The sequence below is a fragment of the Anomaloglossus baeobatrachus genome, chromosome 4 (genome assembly GCF_048569485.1).
Source record: "Anomaloglossus baeobatrachus isolate aAnoBae1 chromosome 4, aAnoBae1.hap1, whole genome shotgun sequence".
Lineage (NCBI taxonomy): Eukaryota > Metazoa > Chordata > Amphibia > Anura > Aromobatidae > Anomaloglossus > Anomaloglossus baeobatrachus.
Window position 1 is genome coordinate 579,749,708 of NC_134356.1, and position 27,146 is coordinate 579,776,853.

Genomic DNA, 27,146 nt, shown 5'->3' on the forward strand with positions numbered 1-27,146 from the left:
CGGATGTCTGACTAAGGAAGTAAATAAAGGATAAGAACGGATTACACGGATACAAAAATGACTTTCGCAGAATTTATTTTTACAAAAACAGAGCATCCAAAGTTCTCACTGTGGAAAAAAGGAAATTCTGCTAGTAAGGGAATGTTATATTAGATTACTTTTATGGCCAAGCACAGAGATTATGAAAATAACATTGGTATAACAGCCTAATTAAAGCCATTTGCTAATACATTCTGTTTGTCATCCCACTTTTGCTATATACTTACAGGCGCTTTAACTCAGGAAGTCCCAAGAAAGCTCCAGGTTCCATTTTGCTGATCAAGTTGTTCTTTAAATCTCTAAAAAAACATAATAAGAAAGAAATCAATCAGCATCTTTGTTGACAATTAATGGGAACCTGCCAGAAGGTTTTTGCTGTGTAATCTGAGAACAGAATGAGGTAGGGGCTGAGACACTGATTTCAGGGATGTATCGCTTATAGGCTGTGTGATGTTTCCATACAATTAATTATTTATCAGCAGCAGATTATTACTGCCTTGACTATGTCTCTTATACCCTGGCCATGCCTCAGCACTCATTAGCAGCTTACTGTCACTATACAATGTACACAGAAAGTTGTGGTGTGGGTGGAGCTAGCTATCTGAGCTCTGCTACATCTAAATACTGCTGCACTCACTAAACTAAGTGATAAATCGTTGGGTCTGAATCTGGGTCTCTTTTCCCACATTATGCTGCTCTCAGATGAGGTAGCAAAAACCTGGTCACAGATTATCTTTAATGGTAATCTGTTGTGGAGATCACCTCTTCAAGGAGTGGGGCTACCTTTTAGAAGTTGTTACAACCAAAACCAAGCAATTGTTGTCAGATCCTCCTAATACAGGTTTATGTCTGTTTTATCCATGGTGTGTGTCAGGGAAGGAGTGTCTCTGGGTTACAAATGTATGATGGTAAGCCTCCCAAATGATCACATGTAACACATACTGTATAGTAGTGGTTTCCTCATATGAGTATGATCACTAAGCTTCTGAGTGCTGGAATCTCATTTATCTTGGGACTAGATCTTGATGACTTTGTGAACAGGTTGATAAAAATGCAGTCCCTTTGGTGTCTGGCTAGAGAAGGTCACAGCATTTGGCTGCACAAACTGCTCCCTGACCTATTATTTCTGCTTGGTTTTCATCCCTTTCCCTTTAGGACCCTGCAGAGTTGTTCAGTCTTTCAGCTGCTTTTCATCAACACTTCCCTTCCTGTCTTTATATGCATTCACTTTCTATTACTCTGTGCTGGTGATAGCTCTTTTACCCTTAACAAGTCTTCAGCGCAAGCAGTCGGCTTGTATACATCTGGAGATACTTTGCTGTTCTTACAGTTCCTCTCCCTTAAGGTACCGTCACACTAAGTGACGCTCCTGCGATCCCACCAGCGATCTAACCTGGCAGGGATCACTGGAGCGTCGCAACATGGTCGCTGGTGAGCTGTCAAACAGGCAGATCTCCACAACAATCAGAGATCAGCCACCAGCGACCCGTGTAACGACGCTGTGCTTGGTAACCATTGTACACATCGGGTTGCTAAGCAAAGCGCTTTGCTTATAGTTACCCGATGTGTACCTTGGCTACGTGTGCAGGGAGCAGGGAGCCGGCTTCTAAAAGCTGCGGACGCTGGTAACCAAGGTAAATATCGGGTAACCAAGCAAAGCCTTTGCTTGGTTACCCGATGTGTACCTTAGTTACCAGCGTCTGCAGAAACCGGCTCCCTGCTCCTTGCACATTCAGATCGTTGCTCTCTCGCTGTCAAACACAGCGATGTGTGCTTCACAGCGGTAGAGCAACAACCAAAAAATGGTCCAGGACATTCAGCAACGACCGGCGACCTCACAGCAGGTGTCAGGTCGTTGCTGGATGTCACACACAGCGACATCGCTAGCAAGATCGCTGTTGCGTCACAAAAAACGTGACTCAGCAGCGATGTCGCTAGCGATGTCGCTTAGTGAGACGTGGCCTTAAGTCTTCTAGAGATATTATTTGTTCATTTTTCCCCTGTTTGTTATCCCTATGTCTTCTTTAGAGCTTAGTGGAATTGACTAAGTGCTCATTCCATCCGTTCCCTACCTAGGGCCCAGATCAGGGTCAGCCAGGGGCAGGTATCCTGCTCAATACTTAGGTGCAGAACCTATCTAGGGTGGTGAGGGGATCCAGGGCCCAGCGGTAGGCTTGGCCAGGGGTCACCATCTCTCCCTTTCCTAGACACAGGGTTTCCCTTCCCTTCCACCGGTCGCTTGGTACTTTCCCGTACCTAGCGTCACACATTGGTAGTTAATGTTAAACTTGGGAGTTTTACTGCAAACTCGAGCTGTAAAATAACTTGGCTAAAGTCAAACCTCTGGCCATATGGCCTGGAGGACGTGCTGACTCTCGACATCTCTTCTATGAATCAGAATATATATATAGTAAAAGCAGATTCTACAGATCTGTCCCGTCTGTGAAGGACATGATCATCCATTCTCTGTCAGATGTGGCTCCCCCCTGTATTAACAGCTAATGGTAAGTTAGAGAAGTCAGGCCTTGTCTTCATAAAATCGCCCCTTTAAAAAAGGCAAAATATATTTCTCTGGAGCAAACAGATAGATGTATTTGTAGAATTGAATTAGACAGTAGCAAATATTCAGAGAGAAAACCAGGAGGAAATGGGTTCAAACATGGAAGACGTATGGGTTTGATCACTAGGACATGTCCTTTGTGTTATTAGCTCATATTGCATGTTATTAGCCAGGTTATTATATAACTCTTATGATAATACAATGATCAGTGAGATATCAAATCGTTCGTCATTGTATTTCTTGCCCTGCGGTCAGCGATCCAGGTCTGATAAGAGCCTTTGAATCTCAGCAATATCGAGCCTTTTTTGCTCAGCTTTGTACTTCTGGCTCCTATTACTGAGACAGAGATATGAGAGGCTTAAGATAATCTTATGCCCTGAATGTAATAAAAAATGAACGGGGCATGTCCTACTCTCTGCAGCTATTTAAATGATGACACCTTTTTCCGATCCTGCCAAAAAGCTGAGCCCATTTTTCTGCATTTAATAAAAAAAGATGTTCCTCTATTTCTGGCTCCACTTGAAAGGCAGATACATTCAGAGATCCAATAACCAGAGGGAATTAATCATGGTCATGGCACGGGAGAGCATACGTCAGCACTGACTTTCTCCCCGCATACTGGAAATATGGCGCTGGATGTCAGTTCTCACATAAGACACCTGTTTAGTGTTAACTGACTCAAAGGAAAAATACCAATGGCTGCCATGATCAGTGGGAGCGAGCATGGTTGTCCATTTCCCCAATTGTAAAAGAAACAGCAATGCACATGTGTGACCACCGCCTTATTTGTTGATTGGTCTATGGAAGTGATAATGCGCATGTGAGACCATTGCCCCCAAAGACTGTGAATGCAGCGGTGGTCCTGCATTACCTCTCCTTTCCCATGATGGGTGCAGAATGGTGAAGCGCCCAGATGTCAGGTGGCATTTATCATGTGCTGTTGTTCATTTATGATTGTATTTATTAAAAGAGGTTATCCAGTACTTCAACATTGATGGCCTATCTTTAGAATAGTTCATTGATGTCTGATCGGCCTTGGTTCGACTCCCGGCACCCCTGCCAATGAGCTGTTCTTAGTGCCGGCAACAGCAACAGGCAGCCGGAATTTCTTAATTCTGGAGCTATCTTGTCTCCTGATAGCGGCGGTAGCCAAGTACTGCACATCTGCCTCCCATTCACATTAATCAGAGGCGAATGTGCAGTACCCGGCCGCAGCTACTATCAGTTGACAGGGCAGCTCCGGAACTGAGCATTTCTGGGTGACTGCCGCTGGCGCCAGGACCGAGAGCAGCTGATCGGCGGGGGTGCCAGTTGTCTGACGCTGTCCCATTAGACATAGATGACCTATCCCAAGGATAAACCATCAATATGAAAGTAGTGACCAGCCTCTTTAAAGGCCTTCTAACTTGTTGTTTTGCTTTTTTTCTTATTATGCCCTTATACATAAAACCATAGAATTCAAAGAGGGAGTACTTAGTTTTTATAATGACTGTGTGTACAGTGCCTTGCGAAAGTATTCGGCCCCCCTTGAATTTTTCAACCTTTTCCCACATTTCAGGCGTCAAACGTAAAGATAAAAATGTAAATTTTATGGTGAAGAATCAACAAGTGGGACACAATTGTGAAGTTGAATGAAATTTATTGCTTATTTTAAATTTTTGTAAAAAATAAAAAACTGAAAATTGGGGCGTGCAATATTATTTGCCCCCTTAAGGTTAATACTTTGTAGTGCCACCCTTTGCTGCAAGCCGCTTGGGGTATGTCGCTATCAGTTTTGCACATCGAGAGACTGAAATTCTTGCCCATTCTTCTTTTGCAAACAGCTGGAGCTGAGTGAGGTTGGATGGAGAGCGTTTGTGAACAGCAGTTTTCAGCTCTCTCCACAGATTCTCGACTGGATTCAGGTCTGGACTGTGACTTGGCCATTCTAACACCTGGATACGTTTATTTGTGAACCATTCCATTGTAGATTTTGCTTTATGTTTGGGATTATTGTCCTGTTGGAAGACAAATCTTCCCAGTCTCAGGTCTTTTGCAGACTCCAACAGGTTTTCTTCAAGAATAGTCCTGTATTTGGCTCCATCCATCTTCCCATCAATTTTAACCAACTTCCCTGTCCCTGCTAAACCAAAGCAGGCCCAAACCATAATACTGCCACCACTATGTTTGACAGTGGGGATGGTGTGTTCAGGGTGATGAGGTGAGTTGCTTTTACGCCAAACATATCATTTGGCATACCCAAAAAGTTTGATTTTGGTTTCATCTGACAAGAGCACCTTCTTCCACATGTTTGGTGTGTCTCCCAGGTGGCTTGTGGCAAACTTTAAACAACACTTTTTATGGATATCTTTGAGAAATGGCTTTCTTCATGCCACTCTTCCATAAAGGCCAGATTTGTGCCGTGTACGACTGATTGTTGTCCTATGGACAGACTCTCCCACCTCAGCTGTAGATTATTATTATTATTATTATTATTTATTATTATAGCGACATTTATTCCATGGCACTTTACAAGTGAAAGAGGGTATACGTACAACAATCATTAACAGTACAAAACATACTAGTATAGAAGGAGAGAGGACCCTGCCCGCGAGGGCTCACAGTCTACAGGGAATGGGTGATGGTACAATAGGTAAGGACAGAGCTGGTTGCGCAGTGGTGTACTGGACTGAGGACTATTGTAGGTTGTAGGCTTGTTGGAAGAGATCGGTCTTGAGGTTCCTCTTGATGCTTTCCACGGTAGGGGAGAGTCTGATATGCTGAGGTAGAGCATTCCAGAGTATGGGGGAGGCACGGGAGAAATCTTGTACACGATTGTGGGAAGAGGAGATAAGAGAGGAGCAGAGAAGGAGATCTTGTGAGGATCTGAGGTTGCGTGCAAATAGGTAGGGTAGCGGGAGACTAGGTCACAGATGTAAGGAGGAGACAGGTTGTGGATGGCTTTGTATGTCATGGTTAATGTTTTGAACTGGAGTCGTTGGGTGATGGGAAGCCAGTGAAGGGATTGGCAGAGTAGCGAGGCTGGGGAATAGTGAGGGGAGAGGTGGATTAAGCGGGCCGCACAGTTTAGGATAGATTGGAAGGGTACAAGAGTGTTGGAAGGGAGGCCAGAGAGCAGGAGGTTGCAGTAGTCGAGTTGGGAGATGATGAGGGTATGCACTAATGTTTTTGCTGATTCTTGGTTAAGGAAAGCACGGATCCGGGAGATATTTTTGAGTTGTAGTCTGCATGAGGTGAAGAGGGGTTGGATGTGTGGCTTGAAGGATAGAGAAGAGTCTAGGGTTACTCCAAGGCAACGAGCTTGTGAGACTGGGGAGAGTGAGAAACCATCAAGTTTGATGGAAAGGCTTGTTGGAGGAGTTGAGTGAGGAGGAGGAAAGACAATGTCCATGTGAAGCTTTAGGAATCGCGCAGAGAAGGATGAAATAGCAGACAGACATTGTGGAATTTTGGTTAGTAGAGCGGTAGATATCTGCAGTTCATCTAGAGTGATCATGGGCCTCTTGGCTGCATCTATGATCAGTCTTCTCCTTGTTTGAAATGAAATTTTTGAGGGACGGCCGGGTCTTGGTAGATTTGCAGTGGTATGATACTCCTTCCATTTCAATATGATCGCTTGCACAGTGCCTCTTGGGATGTTTAAAGTTTTGGAAATCTTTTTGCAACCAAATCCGGCTTTAAACTTCTCCACAACAGTATCACAGACCTGCCTGTTGTGTTCCTTGGTCTTCATGATGCTCTCTGTGCTTTAAACAGAACAATGAGACTATCACAGAGCAGGTGCATTTATACAGAGACTACACACAGGTAGCTTATATTTATCATCATCAGTCATTTAGGACAACATTGGATCATTCAGAGATCCTCAATGAACTTGTGGAGTGAGTTTGCTGCACTGAAAGTAAAGGGACCGAATCATTTTGCACGCCCCAATTTTCAGTTTTTTATTTTTTACAAAAATTTAAAATAAGCAATAAATTTCATTCAACTTCACAATTGTGTCCCACTTGTTGATTCTTCACCATAACAGTAAAAAATTTTATCTTTATGTTTGAAGCCTGAAATGTGGGAAAAGGTTGAAAAATTCAAGGGGGCCGAATACTTTCGCAAGGCACTGCATATACATTACCGCCCCAACGTGTTGGTCACATGTGGAAAAAATGCTGCAGATTAAGAATACTTTAAAAAAATAGACGTGTTAATAGTTTCATTTATAATTTATTAAAAAGTAAAGTGAATGAACAAAAGCGAAATCTAAATCAAATCAATATGTGGTGTGACCAGGCATGTCCTTCAAAATAGCATCAAAGAATCAATTCTCCTAGGTACACTTGCGCATAGTTTTTGAAGAAAGTCGGCAGGGGGATTGTTCCAAACATCTTGGAGAACTAACCACAGATCTTCGGTGGATGTAGCTTGTATACCTCCTACGTTTTTTTTCATGTAATCCCAGACAGACTTGATGATGTTGAGATTAGGACTTTGAGGGGGTCATATTAACACTTTCAGGGTTCCTTGTTCTTTTTTACGCTGGTAGTTTTAATGACATTGGCTGTATATTCTGGGTTTTTGCTCTTCTGCAGAATAAATTTGGAACCAATCAGATGCCTCCCGCTGGGTTCTCATGATGAATATTTGGTGAGTTTTTGACAATTTAGATATTCTGCAGCATTTCTTTACCTATTAGCTAAATTAAGTTACTTTTGTTTTTTTCATTGTGTTGTTGAGTGCACTTGTTTTTAGATTTTATCGCATTTTTGATACTGCAGTTTTTATTCTATTTACTATGTCATGTTTTAAATTAAGCTGCTTTGCGTTTGACACATCCTGGTATTTGGCTCTAACAAAATTTCATTGATACAGTCATATGTGGATACAGTGATATACTGCTACACTCATGTACTGTTTGCTATTCGCAGATGACTGGTCAGAAGTGGTCTTCAAGGAAACGTTGTGGCCAAAAACCATACCTTCGACAAGGAAAACAAATTAATAGACTCAACTGCCATGCAAACTGTGGAGCCGAAAAATTGTTGCCAAAGAGCTGGAGAGAGGTAAAATAATGAGTGTCTGCAGGTAATAGTGAAGCATGAGGGAGAGGTCTCAATGCTGAGAAATACAGGTAATATCAACCAATACCATCAAGAAGGCGTCTGATAGGCTCCAAATTTATTCTGTAGCAGGACAACATTGAAAGCAGTTACTCTGCAAATATATCCTTTGTTTTATATAAATTTATATCACAGTTAACTAATGTTCCTGCAGAGGCACATGGAAAACTATACCTATAAGATAAAAAGTAGACATACTAGTGAATTACAAGGGGCTCCTGATAAGTCTTTGGCTTTGTGGGGTATTTTTGTTTCTATGGTAAAATGTTACATCACATGAAAGCCTTATGTGTCTAATATATGTTTTCAAAATTTTGTGTTTGTTGCTTATGGCAACAGTGTTCTACGCACGCAGGAAAACAAAATGGTGGAGTCAAATGCAATATTCACAGCAAATGAGAGCAGAGGAGTGATAAAATTCTTGTTTCTGCAAGGAAAGTCCGCGAAGGATATTCATGGTGATATGTCGCAGACATTGGGGGATCAATGCACTTCATATTCCACAGTTAAGAATTGGGTGGCCAAATTGAAAACGGGCCACTTCAGCACCAATGATGAGGAACGTCCTGGACGACAGAGAGTGGTTGTTGTTCCAGAGATCGTCGATGCTAGGCACAACCTCATACTGGAGAATCGACGAATTTCAGCTAAAGCAATAGCAGATATCATGGAGATTTCCCGTGAACGTGTTTGTGTCATTATCCATGAACATTTGGACATGAGGAAGCTTTCTGCAAAGTGGGTCCACAAATGTTGGTCACTATGGATGAGACCTGGATTTATTTGTATGACCCTGAAAACAAGGAGCAGTCAAAAGAGTGGAGGCACAGTGGTTCTCCTCGCCCAAAGAAGTTCAGGGTGCAAAAATTAGCCACTAAGGTGATGGTGTCTGTGTTTTGGGATAAGGAGGGCTTGCTGCTAGTGGACTACCTTCAAAAGTGTTCCACCATCAATGCCAGGTATTACCTTTAACTTTTGGCCCAATTGAAGGCAGCTCTGAAAGCTAAAAGGAGCGGCAAGCTGTCCAAAGGAATCTTGTTCCTGCAAGACAATGCTTCCGCTCACACTGCACACGTGACCACGGCAAAACTGGCAGAGTTGGGCTTCCAGCTGGTTGACCACCCACATTATTCACCAGATCTAGCTCCCTCTGGCTATCAACTGTTTCCAAACCTGAAGCAACACCTCAAGGGTACCAAATTTCATACCATTTCTGATGCCATGTCTGCTATGGATGCCTGGTTTGAGGCACAACCAAAATCCTTCTTTTTGCTAGGCTTACAGAACTTGGAATACCGATGTAAGAAGTGTGTTGACATCAGTGGAGAGTTTGTGGAATAAATGTAAAGTTTCATCATCCTATCTCATTTCTTTCTGGGTAAAACCAAAGCCTTATCAGCAGCCCCTTGTATAACTCTAGAAATGCCACCAAAACAAAGTACCATATTTTTTGGACTATAAGATGCACTTTTTTTTTGTGGGGAATGAGGGTGCTGCGGTGGAGCGGGTCATCAACGGCACAAGCAGGCTGTAGCAGTACCTGGCATGACCACGTAGACCCGCTCATTTAATATGCACGGCTATCATCCCGCCCATCATCTCTCAGCGCTGAAGCTGGCGCTGACAGGTGGGCAGGGGATAAACAGCCGGCCCGCGTGATCACCCCTGGCAACTACAGCCTGGAGTGATCATGTGCAGCTGTATTCACTGCCCCCCGCCATCATCATCAGCGCAGGGTGCAGTGAATCAGTATACTCACCGGCCACAATTCCTGCAGCACCGCGATGTCCTCCTGTCTGTGCCGGCGGCGGCTGTGTGGAGACTAGTGGTGCACACAGCGATGACGTCATCGCTGTGCGCACGTGTCCACACGCAGCCACGGCTGGCACAGACAGGAGGACATCGCGATGCTGCAGGGATCGTGGCCGGCTCCACACAGGTCAGCGGCGCTGCTGCTGGCACAGACGGGAGGAGGAGCAATGCTGCAGGGAGTGAGGTAAGTTGAGTATAAACGTTTATTTTTTTATATGCCACAGGATGCGGCCATACACCAGGATGGGGGTATATAGCAGGATAGGAGTATATATCAGGATGGGGTATATAGCAGGATGAGGGCATATAGCAGGATGGGGGTATATTATGAACAGGATGGGGATATATTATGAGCAGGAAGGGGGTATATAGCAGGATGAGGGTATATAGCAGGATGAGGCTATATAGCAGGATGGGGCCATACACCAGGATGGGGTATATAGCAGGATGGAGGCATATAGCAGGATGGGGGCATATAGCAGGATTGGGGTATATAGCATGATGGGGGTATATAGAAGGATGGGGCCATATGCCAGGATGGGGTAAATAGCAGGATGCGGCCATATGCCAGGATGACAGTATATAGCAGGATGTGGGCTATACCAGGATGAGGGACATATACTGTATATACAAGGCAGAAGGATCATTACCAGGATGGGGTACCTTAGTAGAGAATTTGGGGACATTACCCCCCATAACAGTATCAGCAGCAGATCCTCGCCCCATAAGTGTGTCATGACGACATTTTTTGCTTAAAATTTTATTTTCCTATTTTCCTCCTCTAAAACCAGGGTGCGTCTTATGGTCCAGTGCATCTTATAATACGAAAAATACGGTAAATAATAATTCATCACCACGTTGTCTGGTATAATACAGAACAGAGAGCCAAAACAATGTAGTAGATGTAGTAGAGCTGTGTGATATAAATGTGCCTCTTTATAAGATCCCAGATAAATGTAAAGGGCTTTAAAGCTGCAGAACTACAAGGCTCAGCAAACTCCATTCAGGACTGTATGCAGGAGTTTTTTGCCCCCCCCAAAAAATTACGTGAGCTTCGCCATATTTTTGTATGCTAGCCAGGTACAGCAGGCAGCTACGGGCTGCCCCCAACCCCCAGCTGCCTATTTGTACCCGGCTGGGAACCAAAAATATAGGGAAGCCATTTTTTTTTTATTAAATCACGAATTTCATGAAATAATTAAAAAAAAATGACGTGGGCTTCGCCCAATTTTTGTGTCCAGCCAGGTACAACTAGAATCCGCAGCGCAAGGTGCCCAAGCTTTCTGAGCCTCTCTGCTGCGAATTGCAGTCCACAGCTGCCCCAGAAAATGGTGCTTTTCATGGAAGCAATATTTTGTATTGTATTCCAGCAGCACTGATGCCGGGTGGCTTGCTGGGTAATAATGGGGTTAGGGCTAGCTGTATATTATCAACTGGCCCTAAGCCCGAAATTCATGGTGTCACGCCAATATTAGACATGGCCACCATGAATTTCTAGTACAGATAAAAAAAAAACAACACACAGAAAAATATTTTTATTAGAAATAAAACACAACACAATTAGTGACTCCATCTTTATTGAAATAAAGAACCCCCCTCCGCAGTAATCCTGGGTCAAGGGTCCCGCGCCTTTCAATCCAGATCAAATATCATGTGATCGGTTTGTTGGAAGGCAAAGCGATCAGATGATGTGTCAGGTTCAAGGGCCTGAATCACATGACACAGCAGCTGATTTTATAAACGGCTTTTATACAATCAGCTGATGCATCAGTGCAAAAAAAAAAAACTACACATTTCTGTGCAGACTCCTGTCCGACAGCATCAGCTGATAGTTTAGCCGACCGGGCGGTAAAAAGCCGGCCTCACCGCTCGACTTATAGTGTCAGCTTATTCCGTCAGGTGACCGCATCAGCTGGTGAGTCTGACAGAGAGAGAAAAGAAACAGAGAGAAAAGAGAGAGAAAAGAGAAAGAAAAGAGAGAGAAAAGACAGAGGAGACAGAGGAGAGAGAGGAGAGAGAGGAGAAAGAGGAGAGAGAGAGGAGAAAGAGAGAGAGAGAGAAGCGAGAGAGAGAGAAGATAGAGAAGAGAGAAAGAGATAGAAGAGAGAGGAAAGAGAGAGGAGAGAGAAGAGAGAAAGAGAAAGAAGAGAGAGAAGAGAGAGGAGAGAGAGTGAAGAGAGAGAGAGAGGAGGGAGAGAGAAGAGAGAGAAAGAGAGAGAAAGATAGAGAAGAGAGAGAAGAGAGAGAGAGAAAAGAGAGAAGAGAGAGAAGAGAGAGAGGAGAGAGAGGAGGGAGAGAGAAGAAAGAGAGGAGAGAGCGAGGAGAGAGGGAGAAGAGAAAGAAAAGAGAGAGAGGAGAGAAGACAGAGAAGAGAGAGTAAAGAGTGAGAAGAGAGAAAAGAGAGAGAGAGAAGAGAGAAGAGAGACAGAAGAGAGAGAAGAGAGAGAAGCGAGAGAAGAGAGAGAGATAGGGGAGGGAAGAGAGAGAAGAGAGAGAGCAGAGAGGAGAGAGAGAGAAAGGAGAGCGAGAGAAGATAGAGAGAAAGAAAAAGAGAAAGAAAGAGAGAGGAAAAGAGAGAGAAGAGAGAGGGAAGAGAGAGAGAGAGAGACAAACGCAGGCACTACCGCCCCCATCATCATCATCCCCGCACACACCCCGACACTACCGCACCAATCATCCCCGGACACACCCCGGCACTACCGCACTCATCATCACCGCACACACCCCCTCAGTACCACCCCCATCATCATCCCCGCACACACCCCGACACTACCGCACACATCATCATCCCCGCGCACACCCCGGCACTACCGCACTCATCATCATCATCCCCGCACACACCCCAGCACTACCGCGCTCATCATCATCACCACACACACCCCGACACTATCGCACTCATCATCATCACCACACACACCCCGGCACTACCGCACTCAGCATCATCATCCCCGCAAACACCCCGGCACTACCGCGCTCACCATAATGACCACACACATCCTGGCACTACCGCACTCATCATCATTATCACCGCACACACCTCGGCACTACCGCACTCATCATGATCCCCGCACACCCCGGCAGTACCGCACTCATCATCATCACCGCACACACCCCGCACTACCGCACTCATCATTACCGCACACACCCTGGCACTACCGCACTCATCATCATCACCGCACACACCCCGGCAGTACAGCACTCATCATCATCACTGCACACACCCCAGCAGTACCGCACTCATCATTATCTCCACACACACCCCGGCACTACCGCACTCATCATCATCATCATCACCGCACACACACCGGCACTACCGCAAACATCATCATCACCGCACACACCCCGGCACTACCACACTCATCATCATCCTCGCACACACGCAGGCACTACCTGAGTGAAGTCTCCGGTGACAGCGCGGCTCACTTCAGTTGCTGCTTGGAGCTGACACAGAGCGCTCATGTTCTATGGCGCTCCGTGTCAGCTTGATGTAACAGAGCTGAAAGCGTCGTGTGGATTACTTCGGACCTGGAGGTGTTTGGGGATTAATAAAGTGGTAAAAGAGGGGTTTTTTTGTCTTTTATTCCAAATAAAGGATTTTTCTTTGTGTATGTTTCTTTACTTTCACTTACAGGTTAATCATGGAAGGTATCTCGGGGAGACGCCTGTCATGATTAACCTAACCTTATTACCTTGATTGCCACCGCACCAGGGCAATTTGGGATGAGCCGGGTAGAGTCCCGGGACTGTCGCATCTAATGGATGCGGCAATTTCCGGGCGGCTGCTGACTGATATTGTTAGGGTGGTGGGCTCCCCATAACGTGGCGCTCCTTATCCTGACAATACCAGCCTCCAGCTGTGTGGCTTTATCTTGGCTTGTATCAAAATTGGGGGGAACCGCAATTTTTTAAATTATTTATTTATTTATTTTACTGCACAATATAGACCCCCCGCCGGCGGCTGTGATTGGTTGCAGTGAAAAAGCTGTCACTCAGCATGTGGGCGTGTCTGACTGCAACCAATCATGGGCACCAGTGGGCGGAGAAAGCAGGGAATATCAGATTGAATAATGGGCAACAGCCATTTTCAAAATAGGAAAAGCCGCCGGAGCTTTGTGACAGCCGTGCAGCCGATCGGTGAGTAGGAAAGAAAGAGGGATTGTGCTGGGGACGCAGGACGCATGCAGATATGCAACGTGCGCACATAGCCTGTGAAAAGCCACGCTTTTGGTGATCAAACCATTATCGAACGTTAACTCGAACTGTCAAACGTGAAGCAAATCGTTCGAGTTCGTTGAACGACTCAAACACCGCCCAAAACAACTCGAATTTGAAATTGGCGAACATTTCGATTCGAACATCGCTCAACTCTACTAAGGACATGTCATTAATATCGCTCTTATGGACAGTCACTCAGTATGTGCCACTGAAGTGTGATCAGTGGAGGTCCAACTGAAGTGAACTGATGTGGCAGTGGTCTTAGGAAACTTTTTTCTTATTAACTCTACTGTGCTTTTTCCGGGTGACCACATTGATGGTCAGTGATTACAATCAGTGGGGTAACTGTAGTACGATCTCTACCAATTAGGCATTGGTGGCAACTCCTACCAAAAGGCCACAAATCTTTATGATGAAACAACCCTAAATCATTTAATGCAGCATATAAAGAGTTAATTGCAACCCATCTGTGTTACATCTACAGGTTCACAATTAGTATTTCAGTGGTTAATTAAAATCATTTTATTAAAACGAGATGACTATTCACAGAATATGAAATACAAGGGACTGAGCTGCACAGGGCATTCACCTTCCGGTTGTAGACAAGCTTCCTGATTAAGTGAAGCGGGTCACAAGAATTCAGAATTCTCATGCACAAGAAAGTCTCATGGGGTCACATATGACACCCGAGAAGACAAAGCATTACAAAAATCAAAGGAGAAGATGCCCTCTGTGTCAGCAAAAACAGGGCTTCATTGATCAGATCTGTTCACCAACTTCCAGCTCAACAGTTGCTATATTGTATATTGTCATTGGGAGAGAAGAAGGGAAAGTGCAGGAAGAAAGGGCAGTGGGAAAGTGACGGACGACCATTAATGCATTGTAAAGTTTCACGCTTTTCAGGCCAATAGCGCAATCTGGTGGAAATACATGGACAGTTACTTCAATAAACAGCAAAAAGGTTTGTCAGGCTTCTAATATCTTTGATGTGGTGCCATAGACGTCTACTGTATGTGTCATTGAGCACAGCTCAAATCACCTGATAGAATCCATGTACACTGACAAGCAAAAGGGTAACATTGCTAAGAACTTTTGACTTTCAAACTCCATATCTCGCCATCCACTACAGGTTGGAATTAAGATTACCTTAATTTTATAGACAATCATCTTGGCTCTCACATACATAAATTTGACTTATGACTATTTAGCATTTGATAAGTGTCATGTCACTGCACGGTTACTGTTTTGCCCCTAAAAATCTAATTTTAATTTTTATTATATTGTTAATATTTTGTAAATCCACTTTTTCTTTCAACACTGCCTGAATCCTTCTGGGCATGCTCTCTATCAGATTCAAGCATGTCTTGACTGAAAACTGATCCCAGGTCTCTTCTACACGGTCCCAATGCTGGTGCATACCAGTCGACTCATTTGGGTATGTATACAGATTTTTGTTCAACTCTACCCTCAAGTGTTTGATTGCGTTGTGCTCTGAGGACTATAGGGGCCAATTCAGCACCTCTACTTCATTGTCATTGACCCATTTCTTTGCCAATCTCGATGTATGCTTCCGGCGTTGTCCTGCTAGAACACTATGTCGTCCTTTTCATACCCATAGTACTTGAGTGTACAAAGTAACTCATCTTGTTTGACACTCACATATAGCTCATCATTGAGATCACTATTGATCCTAGTCACATAACCAATGCCTTTGGCTGTGAAACAACCACTACCATCAGGCTTCCTCTACCAAACTGGACAGTTCCCTTCAGTTTTTTGATTCATTGGCCCCTTTCTCTCTCGTTTCTACTAGACCCATTTGCACCCATCAGAGTCGTCTATTGACTTTCATCTCATTGCTCCAAATCACCTGTTTACAATCTTCTACTGTCCACTTTTCATACTTTTTGGCAAACTTGAGCCAACACTTCTTATGACGATATTGAAGTCGAGGCTTCTTACCTTTTCTGGGCCACCATTCCAGACTTGTGTAAAGTGCGTAATACAGTGCTCACATGGACAACTGTGACCTCACTATTATAAAGCATATGAGACACCTCCACTGTCATGTTTGTCATGCCAGAATTGATAGACCTTGTGAGGAGCTCACTTGTTAACTCCGATATTTTGCCTTGACGTCAATCTTTTGGCTTTTGAATGGATGGATGGACCTCATTTCCTATTCTCACAACTGTTATGGCCCTCACATGATGCAGCGTGGCAATTTTTTGGGCCAAGAGACCATGATCAAAGAGCTGGATGATGCTGTTTCTCTTTTCTTGGTAAAACGTCTTCATGGCAGGGCGGCACAGTGGCTCAGTGGTTAGCACTGCAGCCTTGCAGCGCTGGGGTCCTGCGTTCAAATCCTACCAAGGACACCATCTGCAAGGAGTTTGTATGTTCTCCCCATGTTTGCATGGGTTTCCTCCCACACTCCAAAGACATACAGATAGGGACTCTAGATTGTGAGCCCCAATGGGGACAATGTTGCCAATGTATGTAAAGCGCTGTGGAATTAATAGCGCTATATAAATTTTTATTAATTAATTATAGCTGATCCTTGATTCAAACCAGTGACCTTTTGCTGGTGAATTACACAATGAGCTATTAGGGAATGTGAGAACAGGTTGTAATTTGTAGTATAAAGGAAGAAAAAGATGTTTCCACTATCAGGAGCAAAACAGTAACAATGCAGTGACCTGACAAGAGTCTGTATAACTTATCAAATGCTAAATAGTTGCAAGTCAAATTTATCTATGAGATAGAAAAGATGATTGTCTCTAAAATGAAGGTCGTTCACACTCAGAGCTATAGTGGTGGGTGAGATATGGAGCCTGAAAGTCAAAAGTTCAAAGCATTGTTACCCTTTTGCTTGTCAGTGTATATAAACTGAATTAATGCTTAATACATGGCGCTCTTTACTCATATAACATACAGGTTCATTCAAAAATATGGTACAAAAGTAAAGGCCTGTAGTTACAGTAACGCAGTGGCTGAAAATGAAAAGAAAACTGGTTTAGTTGCCTATAGCAACAAATCAAAGCTTTCATTTTTATGAGCCAAATGTGATATGTGCTTCCATAGTGTGACATAATTTGGCGACCTCGAAGCACGCAAAAACTTTTATGCATGTTGGAATTTGCACTTTACGATAACTGTTGTGACAGTACAGTGAAAGTTTAAAAAAAAAAATAATGTTCTCGACATAGAAACTGCATTTCATCTTGGGTGAAGAAATTTGAAACCTCTGGGTCGTTATGTCATGGAAAAGGTGGAGGCTGCTCAAACAGTTCAGAAGAGTAAGGCTATGTGCGCACTAGAAATGTGAAGTTTCTCAAGAAAATTTCTTGAGAAACTTCTGCCAGTGAAAGATTTCCGGACCTGCGGAAAAAATCCGCACCAAATCCGCATGCGTTTTTGCCGCGGATTTGCCGCGGATTTGCCGCGGATTTGCCGCGGATTTACCGCGGATTTACCGCAGGTTTGTCCCTGCAATAAATAATAAAGATAATCGATAGACAGATAATGGATAGAGGGAAAGATGGATAGATGAATAGATAGATAGATAGAGGGATAGATAGATGAATAGATAGATAGATAGAGGGATAGATAGATAGATGAATAGATAGATAGAGGGATAGATGGATAGATAGATAGATAGATAGATAGATAGATGGATAGAGGGATAGATGGATAGATAGATAGATAGATAGATAGAGGGATAGATAGATAGATAGATAGATAGAGGGATAGATAGATAGATAGATAGATAGATAGAGGGATAGATAGATAGATAGATAGATAGATAGATAGATGAGAAAAACCTATATAATGTTCCACCTCCCTGCATTTTCTAAGCTGGCACCCTTTAGTGACTTTCATGTGGCACTTAGGCTACTTTCACACCTCCGGTTTTTGCTATGCGGCACAATCCGGCACTTTGCATGAAAATCGCAACCGGTTTTTTTTGCTGCCGGTTGCGATTTTCCTGCATAGACTTTAATTAGTGCCGCATTGTGCCGCATGGCCTTGCGTTCCGTCCGTTTTTTGCCGCATGCGGCAGATGTAGCCGATGCGGCGGCCGGATGGAACGTTGCCTGGCACGTTTTTTCGTGCGGCAAAAAAAACCGCATCGCGCCGCATTCGGCCGATGCGGCACATTTTTCAATACATGCCTATGGCGGCCGGATGCGGCGCGATGCGGCAATAACCGCATCCGGCCGCCGCATGCGGTTTTTGCCACTGCGCATGCTCAGTAGCATGCCGCAAGCGGCAAAAACCGGACTGGCCGCAAAGGAAAAACCTATGCAAAGGATGCGGTGTTTTCACCGCATCCGTTGCATAGCTTGCACAGCCGGATTGAGCCGCAGAGCTCAAGCCGGATGTGTGAAAGTAGCCTAAAGGGTGCTTAGCCTTGTATTTAGCCATAAAATAAATAAATAATTAAAAAAAAATGACGTGAGGTCCCCCCATTTTTTGTAGCCAGCTAGGGTAAAGCAGACGGCTGCAGCCTGCAGACCACCGCTGGCAGCTTCACCTTGGCTGATAATCCAAAACAGTGGGCACCCCACGCTGTTATTTTAAATTATATAAATAATTTAAAACAAAAAACGTGGGGTCCCCCCCATATTGGATCACCAGCCAAGGTAAAGCGGACAGCTGGGGTCTGATATTCTCAGACTAGGGAGGTCCACTGTTATTGGACACTCCCCAGCCTAAAAATAGCAGGCCGCAGCCGCCCCAGAAGTGGCGCATCCATTAGACGTGCCAATCCTGGCGCTTTGCCCCAGCTCATCCCGCGCCCTGGTGCGTTGGCAAACGGGGTAATATATGGGGTTGATGCCAGATGTGTAATGTCACCTGGCATCAAGCCCTGGGGTTGGTGAGGTCAGGCGTCTATCAGATACCCGACATCACCAACCCAGTCAGTAATAATTAAAAAATAGACAACAAAAAAAGTTTTATTTGAAAAAACACTCCCCAAAACATTCCCTCTTTAACCAATTTATTGAAAAGAGCACAATCAATTCCACGTCCGGCGTAATCCAATAAGGGGGGGGGGGGGCACGGCGATCCATACCATAGTCGCTGTCCCAGTCAATGAAAAACAGAATGTTCCCCATTGGCTGGGAGAGCAATGCAGTGACCTGAGCTAACATCAATAGGTCAGCTCAGGTCACTGCAGGGGATGACGAGCGCTGCCATCAGGAGCATAGATGAGATCATTACCTTCTGTGATCATCTCCTGTACTGCTGACGTCAGCGCTGTCACTGACTTATCGCGAGAGCCCGTGACGTCACCGCTAGTGACAGTCTCGGGCCGCTCGCGAGTCGGCCCTAGACAGCAGTGACAGCGCTGACGTCAGGAGGCAGGAGATCGTCACAGCAGGTAATGATCTCACCTCCTGACAGCAGCGATCGTCATCCCCGCGGCTCCCAGCACTGCAGGATGTCCGTGTCTGCCTGCGCTGCAGCGTGACAGGCTGCTGACACTGCGGGCAGACACTGACACCCTGCAGTGCAGGCAGCCGCGAGGCCGGAGCAGGACACACACTGCACAGACACCTGGAGGTCGCACGGAAGTGCTTCTGTGCGGCGTCCAGGGAGTGCGACGTGTGTTTACTCTGCTCCTCTTCCTGGCATAATGACATCGCTTCCTGCAAAACCGCAGGCAGCGATGGGCATTACCGCAGGTAAATCGCGGCTATTCCGGTGGTATACCGCACATCATTGCTACCTGCGGAATACCCCCGGAATACCGCAGGTACCTGCGGAAATTAATGGACATGCACATTTTCTCAAGAAAGTTTCTCGAGAAAATTTTCTCAAGAAATTTTCTTGAGAAAAATCCGCACAGTGCGCACAGCTATTTTTTTTTCTCATTGAATTTCATGGGAAATGTCTGCACAAAGATTGCAGACATTTCTCAAGAAATTTCCGGGGCAAATCCGCGGGTAAATCCGCGGGAAAAACGGTCTAGTGCGCACATAGCCTTATAGTGAACAGGATTGGAGCCATGTACGAGCGTAGTCCTAGAAAGTCAGCAAGTCTGACTAGTATGGAGCTAAGATGCCACACACCTATGATGTCTGCCCAGTTGGCCATACAGATTACATCTTTAAGAACCAGATGAAAGCCGTGTCTTTGGCACTGAATAGCAGGGTCGACTGGAAGCAGACCAATTCTACTGGACGAATGCTAGAGTTCAGCAATAGGGATACCTTTCACCTCAGTGGGAAAGTCATTTGCCACAATGTTAAAATTTGCCTTTATCGAGCACATGAGGAACTCACTCAAAGTAAACGTCTACTTGGACATCTTAAAGGAAGCTAGAGGAAGATCTGCCAAATGTAGTCTATCAGCAAGATGGTGCACCTCTACATTACCATTTGGAAAGTTGTAGATAACTGAATGGAAAATTACCAATATTGTGCTGGACTCAACAATCAGCCAAGCTTAAACCCAGCAACTTCTTTCTGTGGGACCACATCAAGAACTCAGCGTATCTGCCCCAGAGCCTCAGGATCTGAGCGACCTGAGACAATGCCTCACTGTGACAGTGAAGTGTATACCCGAGGATATGTTGGCACGCGTCTGGAGAAACCTGGGCTACAACCTAGACATTTGCCATGTCACCAATGGAAACCACTTTGAACACTTGTACAATATAGATAGAACTTCGATCACTTGTATTTTCTCTCGGTTATGAATACCGTGGCTATAGTTCTGCCCCATCCTTTTTGAATTACTCTATATTTCCTTACAGCTATGCCAGAAATGTAAAACCTTGCTCTGACATTTGAACAGAAGGTCTACAGCAGACCTGAGTAAACTATGGCCCTCGGGCCACATCCGGCCCTTTGGCTGTTCCTATCTGGTAGAACAAGACAGCGAAGGGCTGGAAGCAGTGATTTGTGGGTTGCACGCCATGGCCACCATCCCCACCTCTATCTGATGTCTCACTTTCACTGGCATCTGAGGAGGAGAAGCAGAAAGCTGGCCACACCATAATGCGCAGTGCAAGACTCAGCGTCAGCCTAAACGTCAGGCTGAGTAGCCATGCAGTAGGAAAGCTGAGTGCGGCTAGTGCATGTAATGGAGGAGTCGCCTCCGCGGCAGATCCTGTGCCTGATCCCGGAAAAGAGAGCAAGACAGTGGACCCCTAGAGAGCAAACCGAGCCTGGGGAACCGGTACTACCACAGGTCAAGAAGGAGAAGCTGGCAGAAACATGAGCATCACTTTATGTCATGAGAGCGTCAGACAACTGTGTGATGGTTTCTGCAGCTGTAGTCTGACCACAAGTTCCAGCAGCTGTTTCTGCCCTGATCCCTTTATAAAAACGCATGCTCCAGCAGCTAAGTGTCCATGTGTTCCTAAGAGAAGACTTTTGGACAAAGTATGTGCCAGTTCTATCTTAGTGATAATGTGAGGGCACATAACCCTGGACCAGATTTTTTGTATCTGCCAGATTTTGACATAAATATATCCATATTACAAACGATTTATAGAATTGCTAAATAAATAGGCACCATGACGTTAGGACTGACTCATCATGTCCATAATTTACACTGAATCATATATGAATCATATATGTTCACATCCGTTTTGGGAAACTTGCATGTGGCACCATTCTCTCAGATAAAATAAAACACACCAAAAGTGCCCATTATAATTAATGTGATCCATTAGGTGTAGCTGATGTCCATTATGACACAGATCCATCACTGCTATCCTTTTTTTATTCAGATTCTGAAACATAAGACTGAAAATAAAAAACACAGATGTGAACACAGCCTATGATATTATGGTGCCTTGGAGAAATGAAGAGGATGTGGCTGAGGTGGGAAATATTTGAATTTTACATAAAATAACAATTTTAGCGCGTTTTTGGAGGGTAGTGGGGGATTATCCTGTGTCGGGGCTGTTGGGGCTATCATACTGTATATGGGCGGCTGAGGTGTCCAAAATATTGTGAGGAGAGCCAATGGGGACTGTGGGACTGTGTTGGGGACTATGGAGGTGTCATACTTTGTGTGAGGGCTGTGGGAACATCATAATGTTATAAAGAGCTGATGATCATAGTATGAGGTCTGAATAACAACAGCAGTATGATATGCTGATTTTTATAAACTTTATAAAAATCAATAAATTATATAGTTTTAATCTGCTCAATATAATAAGGAATACAATTAATATTAACATAAAAATAATATGTTAATGAAAATACTGAATAGAGTTCTAATGTATTGGTTCTTCTCTCCGCAACAGTCACAGTCTCTTATGTGGCCCCTTGGGAAAATGAATTGCCCCCTCCTGGTGTACTAGGTCAGATGCTCACTCCCAAGTGTTTTTACCATTTCAAGTAACTTTTCAGAAGATGTCAGTATATGAGGAAAAACACTATTTCTGACCCTTGTATGATTTGTAGCCTGCATTTTTCATTACGTTTCTCCTCTGTAGACTCTATTTCTAATTTTCAGTTGTCTCTGAGCTAGTGAGAGGAGACTGGCTGCCATGATCTCCATAGACACCACACTGGAATGGATTATATATTCTTACACTAAAGTGCTGAGCTGTGTGGCTGTGAATGCAGCAGTAAAGTGAAATATATGTTCTAGAAGTTGCAGCTCTATCTGCCTGTGTCTGCTTGGTCCATCCCTGTGCTGCGTGCTCCCATCGTCGTAGACTTCTACATGCTGAGTAACCAAAAATTGCTCACAGCGAGAGAAACAAGCACATTTTTCTGATGAGATATATTAACAAGTTTCCTAAATTGGCTTGTACTATTGATTTATACAAAGCTTGTTGAAACGGCATTCACCATTTAATTCTTTCCTTAGAATTAAGGGACAAGAGTTCTAATAAATTATTGCAGCTTGGTAAAGTAAATCTGTCACCAGGTTTTTGCCATCCAATGATGGCATGAGAGCAGCAACGTAGAGGCAGAGACGCTGAATCTAGCAGTGTCACTTACTGTATCCAAAACCTAGTGACTAGTGATGAACGAACACTACCATACTCGGGTGATCGGTTCTCATAACAAGGAGTTGGACGGATTTGATTCGTGTACAGAGTATAATCGAAGGCAACGGGGAACTCAAACATTTTTCCAGGAAATCTTCCAGAAAAATGCTCGAATTTCCCATTGACTTTCATTATACTCGGCACACAAGTCGCGCCTGTCCGATTTCTACAAGACAAAAATCATTTTTTATTGTGCTCCGATCTATACAGCCATACTAGTTGGATTGCAATGTACCATCAGACAGTAGTTCAGGAGGTAAAATATCCAGCGGATCACAGGCGAGTTTAAAATTCAAAAATCTTTATTTCTTAAATTAAAAGTCCACATCATGGAATCCAGCAGACAGGTACAAGGAATATGAAAAAAGGCATCATCATAGAAATGAAGAAATAAAGATTTTTGAATTTTAAACTCGCCTGTGATCCGCTGGATATTTTACCTCCTGAATTGTGGACGTCCTCACATGGGGTCATCCGTGCTGGATCAAGTAATTTAGTCTTTCTAGTATTGTGAGCAGTGAGCCGGTATCGTGGTTGTTTGTGCATCAGACAGTAGTAAATTACTTTTTTTCACATAGTCTATTGATCTCTATGTATATTGCATCTAACATATACAGTGGGGATAATAATTATTTGATACACTACCGATTTTGCACGTTTTGCCACCTACAAAGAATGGAGAGGTCTGTAATTTTTATCATAGGTAACTTCAACTGTAAGACAGAATAAAAAAAAAATCCTGAAAATCACATGGTATGATTTTCAAATAATTAATTTGCATTTTATTGCGTGAAATAAGTATTTGATCACCTTCTAACTAGCAAGAATTCTGGCTCTCATAGACCTGTTATTTTTTCTTTAAGTAGCCCTCTTACTCTGCACTCATTATCTGTATTAATTGCACCTGTTTGAATTCATTACCTCTATAAAAGACACCTGTACACACACTCAATCACACTCCAACCAAGACCAAAGAGCTGACTAAGGACCCCAGGAGCAAAATTGTAGACCTGCACAAGCCTGGGATGGGCTACAGGACAATAGGCAAGCAGCTTGACATGAAGGCAACAACTGTTGGCGCAATTATTAGAAAATGGAAGAAACACAAGATGACTGTCAGTCTTAGGCCCTGTGCGCATGCTGCGTTTTTTACCGTGATTTTGCTGCATGTTTTGCTGCAGAAAATGTTTATAACCTTGCTGCTTCCCCAGCAAAACCTATGGTAAAAAAAAATGCTGTGTGCACACTGCGTTTTTTTCACCAACAGGTTTTGCTGCATGTTTTCTACAGCAAAAAGAATTGCATGTCACTTCTTTTCCACAGGTACCTGTAGTTTTTGCCATAGATAATGATCAAATACCGCAGGGAACAACCCCTGGAAAAATTGAGACAAAACCGCAGCAAACCGTGACAAATCGCGGTAAAACCGCATTCGTTTTTTTACCGCAAGTGCGGTAATCTTTGAGAGGGTCCGGAATTTTCTTACGAAAATTCCATTTTCTAGTACGCACAGGGCCTTACTTTGTCTGGGGCTCCATGTAAGATGTCACCTCATGGGGTAAGGATGATTCTGAGAATTGTCATGAATCAGCCCAGATTTACATGGGAGGACCTGGTCAATGACCTGAAGAGAGCTGGGACCACAGTCTCAAAGATTACCGTTAGTAACACACTATGCTGTTATGGATTAAAATCCTGCAGGTCACACAAGGTCCTACAGCTCACGCCACCACATGTCCAGGCCCGTTTGAAGTTCACCAAAGACCATCTGGGGGTTCCAGAAGAGGTATTCGGAGAAGGTCATGTGTTCAGATGAGACCAAAATAGAACTTTTCAGTATCAACTCCATTAGCCGTGTTTGGAGGAAGAAGAAGGATGAGTAAATCCCCAAGAACAACGTCCCAACCGTGAAGCCTGGAGGTGGAAACATCATATTTTTGGGGTGCTTTTCTGCAAAGGCGACAGAACAGCTGCACCGTATTAAAGGGAGGATGGATGGAGTCATGTATCACGAGATTTTGGCAAACAACTTCCTTCCCTCAGTAAAATCATTGAAAGTGGGTCATGCCTGGATCTTCCAGCATGACAATGACCCGAAACACATAGCCATGGTAACTAAGGAGTGGCTCCGTAAGAATCATTTCAAGGTCCTGGAGTGCCCTAGCCAGTCTCCAGACCTGAACCCAATGGAAAATATTAGGAGGGAGCTGAAACTCAATGCTGCCCAGTGACAGTCCTGAAACTTGAAAGATCTGGAGATCTATATGGAGGAGTGGGCCAAAATCCCTGCTTCAGAGTGTGCAAACTTGGTCAAGAGCTACTGGAAACATCTGACGTCTATAATTCCAAACAAAGGTTTCTGTACCAAATATTATGGTCTGTTTTTCTATTGTACCAAATACTAATTTATGCAATAAAATGCAAATTCATTATTTAAAAAAATCCTAAAATGTGATTTTTGATTTTTTTTTTTTACTTTGTCACAGTTGAAGTGTACCTACGATACAAATTACAGACCTCTCCCTTCTTTGTAGGTGGAAAACTTGCAAAATCGACAGTGTATCAAATACTTATTTTCCCTACTCTACTAATTCATGACTGTAAAACGATTATGCCAGGTATGTACAATGCTGATCGTTTGTATATTACACAGGGCTGTGGAGTCGGAGTCGGAGTCGTGGAGTCGGAGTCGGAGCTGATTTTGGTGGAGTCGGAGTCGGTATAAAATGCACCGACTCCGACTTCTAAAATATATAATAAATTGGGGACAGTAGTGCAATGCAGAATGTGCTGAATATTTTACTAAATAATATTTAGTATAATGGTTATATTTAAGTGAAAAATGTATTGTAGTACAATGTGAACATCAGACATTTAATTATTTTTATGATACAATAATCAAGATATTTGGATAGAACATAAAATATACTTATTGGAATACAACTTTAGAACACAAAAAACATAAATTGTAAATATGTAATACAATATGTAATATATATACACAAGATATATATGTAATCTACTGTATATTACATAGTGTATTACATATTTACAATTTATTAGTTTTTTGTGTTCTAAAGTTGTATCCGATAAATATATTTTATGTTCTATCCAAATATCTTGATTATTGTATCATAAAAATGATTAAATGTCTGATGTTCACATACACATGTTCATGTACTACAATACATTTTTCACCTAACTATAAGCAATATATGTAGGAGTCGGAGTCGGAGCCGGAGTCGGAGTCGGAGCCGGAGTCGGAGTCGGTGCAAGAGAAATTGAGGAGTCGGAGTCGGAGTCGAAGGTTTGGCTTACCGACTCCACAGCCCTGATATTACATGTAGGTTACTAGACAAATATACGACATCTTATTTAGATATCACCAACAGATTCTGTAGAGTATCACATCCTCTCTGGGGGCCTCACAAACCAGTAATTCCTTTGTTGTTCATTCACATGTCCCTCATACGGTAGGTATAATTTTATTGGAAACAGACTGTTTTTGAGTAGCTGTCAGGTTGTAAAGGACTTTTGTACCCGTAGACCTCTTCTGGCCATCATGGCAGACGGTTGTTCTACACCTCTGAAGAATCATCATATCATCCAACAAATACAGGACATCATCTCCAGCTTGTACTGGGTGACGGTGGAGCCAGAAGCAGGATTTGCACTTTCTGGGTGGGACAGCTCAGCATGTGAGACAGAGAGTCATGATAGGAAAATGTTTTTGGTCTGTATGTGACTCTGACCTCATAGCTTGGTTTGTACCCAAATTTGTCCAAGCAAAACAGCCCCAAGCATTTCTCAAGCCTGGAGCGAAAGACCCCCATGTGTATCAATTACTCCAAAACCCAACTTTTTAACTCTTTGTGTACTGAACAGACACGTCAAAAAGGCTAGGTTCACACAAGCATATATTTGGCCCAATTTATCCATTAATGAACATGAGACAACCCCTTTAAAAGGAGTTGTCTCAGGACAACAGTAATTTATACCCGCTATAAGGCCCTCTTCGTATAGCAGGTACAGTTTTAATTTATTTTAGCATATAAGATGATGTTGCATTTACAGATTTCCTTTAAAATGTTATCATGAGGGGTTTTCAGGTGACACAAAACTTCTAAATAAAGCAGAATTTCTAGTGAAGTCTATAAAATAACTACTACAGTGAATGGGAATGAGCAAACCTGTGGATTTTGGGGTTTGCCAGGCGTGGCAGAACTGCAGTTAAAAGATCAGTTCGCTAACAGAACGTGACCCCAAACCTCAAGGAAGTCAATGGGGACCCCAATTTTTGAGCTGTAAGATGACTGTAGTAAAGGCTAGAGGGGCTGTAAAAGAAGCAAACTGGGGGTAAGCGCAGTACAATTACCCTGCAAAC

The 27,146-nt window shown here is 43.6% G+C and overlaps 1 protein-coding gene across 1 annotated transcript in view; it reads right to left on the minus strand.

Annotated features, from left to right (window-relative positions):
• ADGRA2 (adhesion G protein-coupled receptor A2) overlaps nucleotides 1–27,146 on the minus strand; it is a 281,780-nt gene that overhangs the window by 57,356 nt on the left and 197,278 nt on the right. The window contains exon 3 of the mRNA XM_075346114.1: nucleotides 267–338. Within this exon, the coding sequence (XP_075202229.1) occupies nucleotides 267–338 (72 nt within the window). The remainder of the gene's footprint in view (nucleotides 1–266; nucleotides 339–27,146) is intronic.